The following is a 13,091-nucleotide window of genomic DNA, read 5'->3' on the forward strand; positions in this document are numbered from 1 at the left end:
GCCTCCTGGAGTTTAAAAACAAAATTACAAACCAGAAATGCAAAGGGAGACAAAGCTGGATGGCTCAGGCTCACTTTAAAGAGCATATAGTTTCACCATCAATCTTGTGGATGAGATTCCAGTCAGTAGAATCAATGGTGCTTCGGTGATTCATTTGAAGATGTGATTTGTTGCTGTAGTTTTTCCTGAAGGTTCCTAACTGAGTATCAGAAAAACAATTTTTTTGTTTTCAAATCCTACTGCAGATAAGGATTACAAAGAGTGTACATCAGAATCAGAGTAAATTTCTAATGATTAATTTTTTTTATTTGATTGTTAAAGTGCTTTTCTTGTACTTCCTTAAAATGAATTAGGTTTTTTTCATTTTGCAGCAAGATTAATTAAGGGCACCATGTCAGGGAGCAACTAAAACAATCACTATCAATTAGAATTCCAAGAGCTGGGACTGAAACTTGAGCTCGTCAGTCAGTCTGGTGCTTGTCAAAGGAGAGGAAGATGTATCTCCACTAGACACATAGAAAGAAATGTCTAGCAAGTATTTAAAGTTTAGTCAGAATAGGGCTAAAGCATGAACAACATTCATGCTATATCTCTTTGGATCCTGAATTTTTAGGCAGGGATAAAAAGGAAGATGTCAGAGACTTCCTTCACCTGTTTGCAATTGTCTTGGTCAATAGCAAGGTACTGTATGGGTTTTCTTAAATTAACTAAAAAGGCTTTGTCATGAGAAATAATTTCTTCATGGAAAATTTCCATGAGGAGCTCTTCAGCTGCTGTATCTTCAAAAATTTCTCTGCTTACCTGGCTGTCTCAGACAACTCTTTGGCCTTTATGATCCTGATGACTTATGTAGCAGGTTCTGAAAGTTTTATTACTCTTCAGAATAGCTCAGAATTTATTTTAGTCATCAAGAAGAAGGAATACTGTCATCTAAGCTTTCCACTCCTCTCTCTTTATTTCCCTATTTTAATCCTTCTTTGTTGTATGGAAAGATGAGGAAAAAATTCTATTGTAGGAATTCCCTCAGCTCCTGTCATAAAAAAGCTCTCTCAATAACTGAATTCTCACCAGCACAAAAAAGAAAAAAAGTATAGAAAATCTAAGATAATTGAAGCTAGGATTAGTTATATGTAAAGACACAGGGATAAGCAGAGTACATAGTTAAATTTTCACTAATACTTGATATCAAAACACATTTGCAGCCGGTGAACACCCCACTTTTCAAGCTGCAAATTTAGCTTTGACTTGTTTCGTTACATGTTACAGCAGGGTGTCCTTTCCGAACATTGTTGTGTGCACGCAGAGTAACAGCGCTGCTCTGGAGCCACTGCAGTGTTTTGTAAATGGCTTTAAACAGATGGTATCACAAAGGGCCCAGAGGTAAACTACTGTATTCCTCCATGTCTTGTTAGCCTATAATGCTGCATGAACAATACTGCCAGATCACTTATCTAAAGAGGATTGGCAGATCTTTTACTTAAATTACTTAGTGAGACTACATTTAAAAAAAAATAAAAATAAAGCTTTGTTGGAGACTTAAAACAGTTTCTGTCATTTGCTATTTTTTCTATTCTGTAAGTGTAGATGACTACAATATGTATATCTAGGTCTTATTTTCCATGTATTGTAGCTTTTCATATGTAGGGGTACAAAAAGCATTTTTGGAATATATTTTATAGAAATTAATTTAGTTGAAAGTTTTTCAGAACTGTCACATTTTATTGTGGTCTTATGCTTAAAATTTTGCCATACCTTTTATATCCCATTCAAAAATCAGCATTCTTTTAAAGAAGGCTATAAAAAGAGACTTTTAACCAGTTTGATTCTCATGCCCTTCATGTTTGATTTTTTGTCTCCAAAGAGACTTGACCCTTAAAAAGGAGATATGCCTTAAAATGAAGATACCCTATTTATCCCTTATTCTGTAAAATGGAGGGGGGAAGAGGGGTTGATTTACTAGCTGTGGTGCGTCTCATTTTTGGAGCTGTGTGACAAACCAGGCTGTTCCAGGGGACTGTTGCCTCTGTCACGTGCAGGCATTGCACTGTCCTTCCTCTGTCCCTGCTGGCTTTCTCCTTTGAAGCTCCCAGGGTGTCACAGACAAGTTTCCTGCTCTTCTGTCACTTCTGAGAGCAGAATTTGTGTCTGCCCCAGACCACTGGCAGCTGATGAGAGAAGACTGCAGAATTCAGGCAGCAGAGACGTGGTGTTTGTGTCCCAGGGCTCTCCAGTTGGTTGTCTGTCCAATTCTGAAACAGTGTTTTTACCCTGCTTGCATCCAGGGCCAGGCCAGGGAGGGAATGAATGCCAGTAGTCATTTATTACCTTGGGACATTATAAATAAAAAAATTAAAATATTTTTCATCCCGTCAAGTTTTTAAAATATCAATGCTTTTGGGGTTTTTTGCTAGTACATTTATTTTGAAGCATAAAGAAATATACTGGATATACAGGGGTTTTATGTAAGTGATTTGTTGGTACAGTCCCCATTAACTGGAGATGGTTAATACATAGAGGCTACCACAGAAGGTGATGTATAACTGAGCTCAGTTCATGGTCAGTTTATGAGAAATAAATGTCCCCAGGTCTAACTTTTTTTCTTTTTACATTCTTCTTTCTACCTGGACTTTCAAAACTGAGATGACTTTCTATATTCTTCTTGGGCACATTGAAATGGAGGAAAGAGGCATTCCTGCTTAATTTTTACACACTAGAAAAAGGGGATGCTAACATCTTCTTTCAGCTTAGGAAAGAAATGAAACTAATTTCCCATTTTATTTCTTCTCCTCTTTCTTCCATTCCCCAGTATCATACTTTATCTCTGCCACTGCAGTTATTGGGTTTTCTGAGCAGCAGTAGCAGAGAAAATTGACAAAATAATTTAATGCTGCCGCACAAACTCTGAAAGGAGTCTTTGCCTTTCAGAGTCCTTGCAGCAATGCAGTGACACTTTGAGAATTTGGTTCAGTTTTACCTTTTCAGTTTAGAAAGTTTTATAGCAAACCCAAGACAGACAAGTCTGCCAGTTTAATTCAAAAGCTTGAGGTTTCTTGTCTACATGCCTTAAAATCCCCAAACCTCCTTTTTTTTCTTATAAAATGAAGGATTGCCTTCTGCTCTCACTATGTAAATTCTGTACTTCTGAAAAGCAGAGGAAGCTGATAATGAGTTGGTAACATCCTGCAGTTAGGTAGCTCCTCTAAAGAAGAAAGAATTATAATTACCTGTTCTATTTTGAGCAGGTGATTTTGAAAAGTGACCAAGCCATGATCCATTTCAACAGAGGTATTGGGAGGTTGAGGTGGTGTTTTGATGGGCTGAATATACTCTCTGCTTCAGCAATTCATAATATTTTATCATTGACAACTGTAAAGGAATGAGGCAGTCTCGTTCAGTGGAATGGACAGATTTCTGTCCATCTGTGCTTGTATTACAGCATGTCATTTGTACTTTAGATCTGCATAGCTCTGAGCCAAGATAGAAGCCACAGCAAGGTCAAGAGGTGGAGAAGCCTGTCAGCACATTCTGTCTCTAATGATATGACAACTGCAAATTGGTGCTTCAAGCACAGCCTGGAGGCAGCCATTATGTTGGGACTTGAAGCTCAGCTTTCTCTAATACTGTTTCAAAGGAAAATGCTAACTTCTGATTGCTTCTGATCAGCCAAGAGTTTAATCTGTTGTAGTTTAACACTTTTTTTTCCTGTGTTTCTTAAAAAAAAAGTTTTAAAGGAAAGTAATAATAAGAGGTCATGTATGGATTTGTATTGTTGTTTTTCACACACATACGCAAAAAAAAAAGGATGCTACTTCATTCCAACAGCTGAAATAAACAGTTTTGCTGTATTTCCAGCCTTTGTTTCTTCTCTGGATCCATGTCCTGTCTTGTTCTTTTTTCCTCTGTCTCACCAGTGCCTACCAGATTGTTGTTGAAGAGCTGCACCCGCACCGAACAAAGCGAGAAACCGGTGCCATGGAGTGCTACCAAATCCCTGTCACCTATCAGACTGCCCTTAGTGGAGGCTCACCATACTACTTTGCTGCTCAGCTGCCCCCAGGAAACCTGCCAGAGCCAGCCCCCTTTACTGTGGGTGACAACAGGACGTACCAAGGTTTCTGGAACCCGCCGCTGGCTCCTCGGAAAGGCTACAACATCTACTTCCAGGCCATGAGCAGCGTCGAGAAGGCAAGTGCTGACAGCACCTTGCTCCTGCAAGGAGGCAAAGACATGCCTGTGGTGACAGCTAGGACTGCTGGAGTTGGACGTGGGAGGTGTTGGCAGTGGCATGGCTGAAATCCCCCTGGTGCTGTGACAGCATGGCAGTGTGCCATTCACATTTCACATCAGCCTCGTGTCACAGAAACTGCTACTAGATGGGAGTTTAATGCATCTCATAGTAATTGTCTGAGGGAAGTAATTTCAGGACTGTGACTGTCTCCTTGGTAAATAATATCCGCAGTGCTTTCCCCAGTTCTCAGTACCTGCACTCTTCAGAAGATTAAATTACTGCAGGCTAAAGAGAATGTGGGCTGCTCAGTGGGCTAGTAAAACATTGCAAACTTTTTAATACTCTCACACTGGACATCAAATAAAAAGTAAACATTTTCTTGAGCAAAAGTAACTGCTGGCCCACCATGAGTTTGAGAGTCTTTCTGAGAAAGTGTACATCAGGCTTGCAGCACTGCTGTGCAGTAGAATTATGGCTATCATTCACCTTCATTACCTCCTGGGTGCTTCTTTTTAACTCTGCTGCTGAGTGCTGCTGCTGGCTCTGCGTGCATATGGAAGGAGGAGAAGTGTCAGGGAGAGAGGTTCCAAGGTTCCAGGTGCAAAGAACAACTGTGGCTCTGCAAACCCCAGGCTGTTGCTTTTGAATGGTTTTTCCTCTTGTAAATGAAAAATGAGGGAGAGGAAAAGGATTGCTGAGAAGGGAAAATATGGTAGACAGAGAAGCTTTAGGTATTTAATATTTGGATATATAGTTTAGAAAACTGAGGTGTCCAGGCAGTTCAGACAGGAACTAGAAAGGCTAGACTGATAATCACTGATATCCAGCAGAACCATTGGAAAGGAGCAGAGGCAGTGTTTACTCTTCCTTATGCTTGGATCATTCTGGTGACTAAACAAATCCCTGCTAACAGGCAGTCTTGCCTTGGCGTCTTTTGAAGGAAATCTCAACCTTTACCTATGATTATGAAAATTGGTTATGCATCAAGTCAGAATGGGTACAAGGGTGTTTGAAAACCGGACTTTTTTTCTCATTCAGTAGATCATTCCCTCTTTTCAGTTCTTATTTAAAGAACTATATTAAGTAAACAAAGCAAAATAAAAGGTGACTGCTAGACACTCATCCATATTTCCCCCACCTGTTAAAAATAAATCGCTTTGTTTTTGTGGATTTCCAGTAGACTGCATTGTAAAGAAATTTGTTTCATTCCCTGAGGCAAAAAAAAGGGAGGGAAAAGTAAAATGAAAGTACAAAATATATTTAGATATTTATTTTGGCTTTTATATTTTGATAGATGAGTAGAAAATAGAGAACACAGTATTTTTTTGGTTAAACACAGTATTTTTTGGTGATTTCAGTTTGTGAGAAATTTTAATCCTAAAACAGATTTCTTTGTTATGTTTGAAACTTTGGATCAAATTTCTGTTCCTACAGGGATTTAGTGGGAGGTTTTGAGGGGAACTGCACTACATTCTGCCAGGACAGAGATCTAGTGCTTGTAAGATAACATCTGAACTGCAGAATATTTAAACAGATGTTTTGCTGTAAACCAGTGGGATCCAAAATAGGCAGAGGGAAGTAAAGTAGTCTCTGAAGTACATGGCAGGGTTGAGAGGAAGTTACTCTGTGATCTTTGCAGACATATTGAACTGAAACAGACAAGTAAATCCAGTAACTAGGGAGAATGGGTAAGAATATGTTAGTAAACTTTGTGGGACTTTCATTTTGATTGAAAAATTGTCCTTATTGAACACCTACAGTGCCTCAGCTTAGAGTTTTGCTAGCAGTTTACAAGTTGTGTTTACAAACTGGCATCTACATATTTTACCTGTTGCTTTTGAATCTTCAAGAGGAGACAGATGCCAGGGGATGTATTTGGGGATGGAGGATTAGAGTAAGCATATTTTATAGAGTGAAACGGTCATTATTATATTTTCAAATCACATGCTAATATTGTTTAGAGTGATCTAATACCTTATGCTCACACAACCTTATGCTATTTCAGTATGTTTTCCTTTAAAATGACTGTGCATTCTACAGTAAGGTCAGAAATCCCATTTATGATTGATCCTTGTCTGTTCAAGTTGTCCTAACTGTGCAAAACCAAGTAATTTCTCTGTTCATTTGTTTTAATTGCTCACCAAACTTCAGCAATTTGAAATTTGAGGGGAGAGAGTAGTAAATTACACAGAAATTTTCTTTGCATGTGCAGCATCTTCTGAAGCCCATTGCTGTCAAATCACTGTCTCCCTGGGCAGACAGTATAGGTTGCAGATTAACTGTGTCATGTGTGGAGGGATATCTGAGCTACATCTGTGCTTATTCCACACCCAGAAGCATGAGAGAGCGTGTTGCTCATGTGCTTCAGGTCACTCTTTAAGAGTGCCAGGATGTAGCAAGACATAAATTTGGAGACAGTGCTGAGCAAGTGTATCTTTGCTGCACAGTGCTGTTTCAGGTCAACACAAGCTCAGGATTTTTGTGCTGTGACATAAATAGGAGCGCCACTCCTCCCTTTTCCTCCTGCTGCATCCTCTCTTTGTATTCTTATGGTATGATTTCCATTTGATTTGAATAACCTGAAATTTTGCTATATTTGGGCTGTCCCACACCTTCTCTCCCCATTATCATCCTGGACAATACATTCCAATCAAGACAAAATTCCCCAGCCTCCACCCCTGCTAAGCCCAGAGCCCTGAGCCAATTCATTGCGTTGTACCAGCTGATCAGTAGATCTAAGATGAATGTGTGGAGTGGGGAGGGCAAGAAAAAGCCCTTGATCTGACTGTTTTCTTTACTTTTCTTTCCTTAACAGGAAACCAAAACTCAGTGTGTTCGAATAGCTACAAAAGGTAAGAGGTTCGTCCCCACACACAAAGTAGCTTTTTAAATGAATTGTGGTGCTGCTGTTAAAGGTTCAAAGGGAAGCCAGTACTATCCCTCTATTTTGAACCACTCGATTGTGTTAAAATGTAATGGTCTGCTGCTTTTTATTCTTTGGTATTGAGCCAAGAGAGTACTGTTCTAGCAATACACAGAATTTTGACAAAATAAGGACACTTCTTTATTCCTCCTTTCTGTCTGTGGCTTTCAAGATCTGCTTTTAGAGTGCTGAAGCATTGCAGGCAGCAGATAGATGGACAGGAGAGAAGAAAGTGCACATGGGTAAACTGTCTGTTAGACTAACAATTATTTTCAAGCAGGGGTGGAAATAATTTAAATGAAGGACATGACAGTTAATTTTCCTAAGTAAGAGCTCCAAGTGTTAGCGAGACGTAGGGGAGGGTTGATTTGAGAAAAGCTCCTCTCTGACAGCAAGTGAGTTCCAGGACTAAGGCTGACTGCATAGCTGTGAGAATAAATCATGTTGACCCCATATACAGCAGGTTAATCACATACTGCTCACTCAAAAATGTTGTTTCATCTTCGAATGAGGACTTAGTTGTTTTGTTTATTGTTATCTCTTGCTTTGGCTGTATTTATAGATACTCGTTTTGGTGGCTTGATTATGCCAGTTGCTTGATAGATTCTGGCAGCTAAACAAGCAAGGAGCTTGCAAATGCCCAAAGAGTCTTCTGCAGAGGCCCAGCACTTATGTTGTCTCTTTCTAATTGCATATTGATATTCAGCATAAAAAGAACTTTAGATAGGAGGAATCAGGTATTAAAATACTGCAGAGGCACATCAGCCCCATTTTTTCAATAACTTCCCTCAATTTAAATCTTGTTCAAATGAAAAGGTGGTGTCTCTAATGAGATGGTAGCAATCAAATGTTTTCTTGAGAAACCAGAAAAAAAATGTACTTCTTAATATGTGTTAGCATTTTCATCAAGTGAGGTATACTAATATGAACAGGAAATTAAAACCATGAGCTAAGTCTTCTGTAAAAAGTATATCAGCATTATGTTTCTTATGTTTACCTGGCAATATTAAATGTTTGAATTAAAATATATTTGCATTAAAAAATATTTATGTCCCACAAGCATATATTGCTAGTATTGGGTCTAGGGAGAGTTTGAAAGGCTCAGAAATAATTCAAACTATTGCAGGACAGTGGAAGGGGAAAACAATGGTCTCTCTCATCATAAATTTTCTGGATAGTAATAATAAAACAGGAGGGGAATTCACCTGTCATATGAGGAAATTATTTTTTGCTTAACCACGCACATTCCCCCAATCTCAAAGCAATGTTCATGGTAGCAAGAGACCCCTTGGTGGTTGCTTATACACCTTCCTCTGCTGCAACAGTCACATTCCCCCTGATGGCTGTAGTCTGAAAGAAAGGCAAAATAAGTTTGAGGTTTGTTACCGTTGTGCCTTATATATTGCCCTTGACACTCTGACTGAAGACAGGTTTCCCTGAAGTAACTGAGTTGCCTGATATATCAGTCCTAAATTCCTTGAAAATGGACCTAAAAACCAAAGTGTTTTCTCTGACTTATTTTAATTGCTGGCTGTGAATTGCAGCGGGAGGCAACACTAGGAACAAATGCTTTCTCTTCCTCTGGAGGAATACATTTAATAAGGAATCATCATTTCAGAGTCATATTGTGTACATTGTGTACACATTATGTACATTCAAATTTCTCAAATGAGTTATGCTGGTATTCTAAAGTATTTTTTCACAGTTCATACTGATTTTTTCCCATGTTTTCATCATCATAATAATAATACTATGTTATATTTGAAGAAAAGTATACTTAATATACTGGTTTATGTGTATGCTCATCTGGTTACCCAGATTTGTTTGTTGATTTGTTTGTTTGGTTTTCTGTAGTGTGTAAGATCACTTTGAATTATTGGTGTAGGAAATGTCTGGTTATATTTGTGATATTTTCATAGGAAAAAGGGACTGTCTCACCTTACCTGATGCACTCCAGTAAAGCAAACCTACCTGTTTAAAATCTGGGAAATTGTCTAAACTATGTATTCCATTATACATAGTTTGTAGTAGTGTGTAGTGCTGTGTCATGTCTTGTGACTTGAAGCAGCCTACAGGTGGCCAAACGGAATTTTGCCTTGAACGTGTTGAAAAGACATTAAAAATTTTTAAAAGCTGTGTTGGAAGGGGGTAGGGAGGAACAACAGAAAAGGTGCACATTAAGACAAAATCTCCTTGGTAGTGAAGTTCAGTATTACCAGCAAAGTTACTTTCTTATTTCTATCTTGTTCAAGGATCTGGTTTACCTACTGTGAATATTCACACCAATAAGACGTAAAGATGGAAAAAATATGACAGCAATGTGCTGGAGAAATTCATCCCTAACGAATTTTTTTGGGGGGAGGGGGACAATTCCCTAGCAACATGCTTTCCATGTATTTTAATGCATTATGGGTTTCACTCCTATGATTTCCAAGGTTGCCTTCTACCTTTGGGAATTGATGGACTACTTTGTTTATTGGTGTTAAACTAACGGAAGCCAACAAATTTAAATTGAAGCACTTGTACTTTTTTGGTCTGTATATTCCAGGTGCAGTGCTATCATATGCTTCTGATAACACATGCATGGAAGTGTCAGATCATCTGAAAGATGGTGCCAAATCATGACTAAAGAATGTTGCTGCTCCTTCTTGGTGTGCCTTGAAAAAATGCTTTTGAGTAAACAGAGAGACATACTAGTGTCTGGTGTACTGAAATACACTGAGTTAATTTTTCATGGTAGAAAATACTGGAGCAGCACCTATTTAAAAAGTAGCTTCCTGAGCAGTTCCTGTGTACTTGCAGCTGAAGGATGCAGGCCAGTGATTCTTTGATGGTCCTTAATTAGACTAACAGTAGCATTGCCCCTTTTTCTAGGCACCTACTTCCATGGCACTTGTGGGAGCTTAATGAGTAACTTTTGCCCTTCTGCACAGTGGAACGAATTGGCCAGGCCAAGTTATTAGATGTGATGAGGGAATATGAAATGTTACAGACATGTACACAGTCTGTTTGCATAAGCTTTGATTCTTGAGGAAAGCAAGTTGAAACAATGTTAAAAATAACTCCTTGTACCACAGGTGGTAAGTACAACATATCTAAAGCACCATTTCCAGTTAGAGGTATAGCCCAGAAAATATATTAACTATGAACAATTTTGATTCCTTGGACACTGTTAACCTACACTGCCTTCCTCTGTTAAGCTGAATCCCCTTCTCATCCAGAAACTCTCAGTAACCAGCGACCAGTGTATTTTTTTTCCCTAATAACATTGAATTGTTCAATACCTTGTTAATTCTTGAATCTAGATAGTAGGATTACCCAGTCACTAATAATCTGGTTTCTCACACATAGTAAATGAAGAAGGATAAACAAAAAATCTTGTTTTCTGAAGAGCAGAGAAGAGTGCAGAGGCTGAGATAACCGGTCAGATATTCAATAGGAATGGAAAGATGGAGTTAGGAAATATGTGTAATTGGATAAAAAAAATTGTTATATATCATTTCCTAAAGAAAGTCTTGAACCTCCTAATACTGTCTTAGTAAGGCAGATTTCAACTATGGAATCATAGAACTGTTAAGGTTGGAAAAGACCCCTAAGATCACCAAGTCCAACCATCAACTTATCCACCATGTTCACCACCAAACCACATCCACAGGTGCCATACCCACATGTTTTTTGAATGCTTCCAGGGGTGGTGACTCTACCACTTCTCTGGGCAGCCTGTTCTAATGCTTTACAACTCTTTCCATGAAGAAATTTTTCCTAATGTCTAATTTAGATCTCCTGGCAAAACTTGAGACCATTGAGTAGTTCATAGCATGCACATATGAGAATGAATACATGATAACCAAACCTGCCTAACCAAAGTATTGATAAACTGAAGTAAATAGCAGGTGTGTGCACTTCAGAGTAATAGGTGATGTTGGTGACTGATCTGTCATATCCCGGAGCTGAGTTTGACTGTATGAAACTTTGAATGGGTTTCCACTCACACACAACATCAGCATTTCATTTTACAGTCTAAAATGTTACCAACTGCTAAGGGAGTGAAACTGGACCAACGTGGTCAGAGAAGAGTGATGCTTCAAATTATTTAGCATGTAAATATACATTTAAGATGACAGAAGGGACAGCAGAGCTGTTATAAAGCAGAAGTATATGAAGCTGACATTTTTGACAGTTTTCAGGCTGCCAAGTTTGAGGCTATCACTGATTCATGTGTATTCTTTTGTTTTGCTTAGTGGGCTAGAGAAAAATATTGAAAATTTAATTAGAAGAAATCTACTGTGGCAGTAAATAAAGAAGTGGTGGACCTGGCAGCTCTATCACAAAGTAGTTAGAGGGAATAAATGAAGTCCAGTGTTTCTCAGTCCGCATTTAAAACGAGAACTACATCAATTCCAACATTATTTTCCCTCATGGTTTTCATTTGTGTTATTAGTTCAGACAGTAGAGAACCTCTCTATCTCTATGCATGTTTGGTTCATACAGATGGATGAAAATGCCATTTGAGATGATGCGCATCTGGAAGTAATTGTGAAATGGCAGAAAATGACTTTTTAATCTGATTTGAGGAAGAAAGAGGTCTGGGTGGTAACATTTCAACTCCAAGTGTGCATTTAGTCCACCATCATTACTGCTCTGAATTCATTCCCACAGCAGTTGGGGATTGATCCAAAGGCCTTTGATGTCAATGGGAGTCCTTCCACTGACATTAATGTGCTTTGGATTAGGTCTTTAGAAGTCATAAATCTGTCTAGACCATAATTATTTCCTTGAAATTGCTCCTGATGATGTTTCTGCTCTTAGGGAAATTTGTGAAAGTTAAATCACCTCCTGTTGCAGGATGCTCAAAAATGTCTGTTACCAATTAATGCACAAATGAAGGGAATATGTCAGATGCTAAATGTGTCTGAAAGGAATTTTCTCTCACTGTTGTTTTTATGTTTGGATCAATGCTGCTACAATGACTTTGAGCTGTACCATTCCGATAGGAACTGGAGACCCAAGTGGCAATATAATATAAAGAATGCAGGTGTTTCATAAGTCGCATTTTTTTTTTCACTCATGCATAGGAAAAGCATTTAATATGTTTAAACTTCAATGGTCTTTTGCATAATGTCTTTTAGCACTCGAAGAAGAGAATTTAGTTGACTTGCTGAGCTTTCCAAAGGTGGAAACAGAACATTACAGTGGCATATTTTTTTCTTTTGTATATGAAATTGCAGTAGCTCACCAAGCAACCACATCTGCTAGTTCTGATAAGTAATACCTTTGGTTGTAAATAAAAAATGGTGTGATCCCTTGATGGAATATTTGGTGATAGTTATTAAAACAAACAGTTAAGTGACGGACACCTCCAGATACAAAACCTATTAAGTGAGTATTTTCATGTATGCACAAAGATAAAAATCTTAGTGAACTTTAAGATTTCCTAAGGAATGAGAATTTTAGAAGTAAGAATTCAGGTAGAGTATTCTAGTTTATATTTAAATATTAGAGGGAGAATGTTGATACAAGGATCAGCATCTTAGCATATATGCTCTTTTATTTTTTTTATGCCTGGTTTATTAGGTCTCTTCACCTGTTATGAATATTATTTCATGGATCAGAATGAGGGCATTGAGTGTTTTGCATCCGTTGCAGAGAATATGGAGACATAAAGCTAGAAATTGAGAGTTTTTGCAAAGCTCATTAGATTTTTAACTGCAATTGAAAATGTTTCATTCTGTATCTAATAGACGCACATTTAAAAGTACCTTTTGCTAATACTGCTGGGTGCAAGGGTATATTTCAGCTCCTCTTTTCTTACTGTTCTTTCACCATCTCTCATTTGTCTTTTCTAATGTGTTTACCTTCTTTGGGTCATTGTAAAATTACAAGCGTTTAGAGAAGGAAAACTCTATCATCCCCTGATAGGACTGGTCACATTAACCCCTT

The 13,091-nt window shown here is 38.2% G+C and overlaps 1 protein-coding gene across 7 annotated transcripts in view; it reads left to right on the forward strand.

The window, feature by feature from the left end:
- The window catches only part of PTPRK (protein tyrosine phosphatase receptor type K), a 296,142-nt gene that overhangs the window by 221,538 nt on the left and 61,513 nt on the right, over positions 1 to 13,091 (forward strand). For all 7 annotated transcript variants that reach the window (XM_066547034.1, XM_066547037.1, XM_066547036.1 and 4 more), the window contains exons 11-12: positions 3,912 to 4,185; positions 7,044 to 7,080. In XM_066547034.1, coding sequence (XP_066403131.1) covers positions 3,912 to 4,185; positions 7,044 to 7,080 — 311 coding nt within the window. The remainder of the gene's footprint in view (positions 1 to 3,911; positions 4,186 to 7,043; positions 7,081 to 13,091) is intronic.

This window comes from Molothrus aeneus, chromosome 3 (assembly GCF_037042795.1).
Source record: "Molothrus aeneus isolate 106 chromosome 3, BPBGC_Maene_1.0, whole genome shotgun sequence".
In the NCBI taxonomy this organism is placed as follows: domain Eukaryota; kingdom Metazoa; phylum Chordata; class Aves; order Passeriformes; family Icteridae; genus Molothrus; species Molothrus aeneus.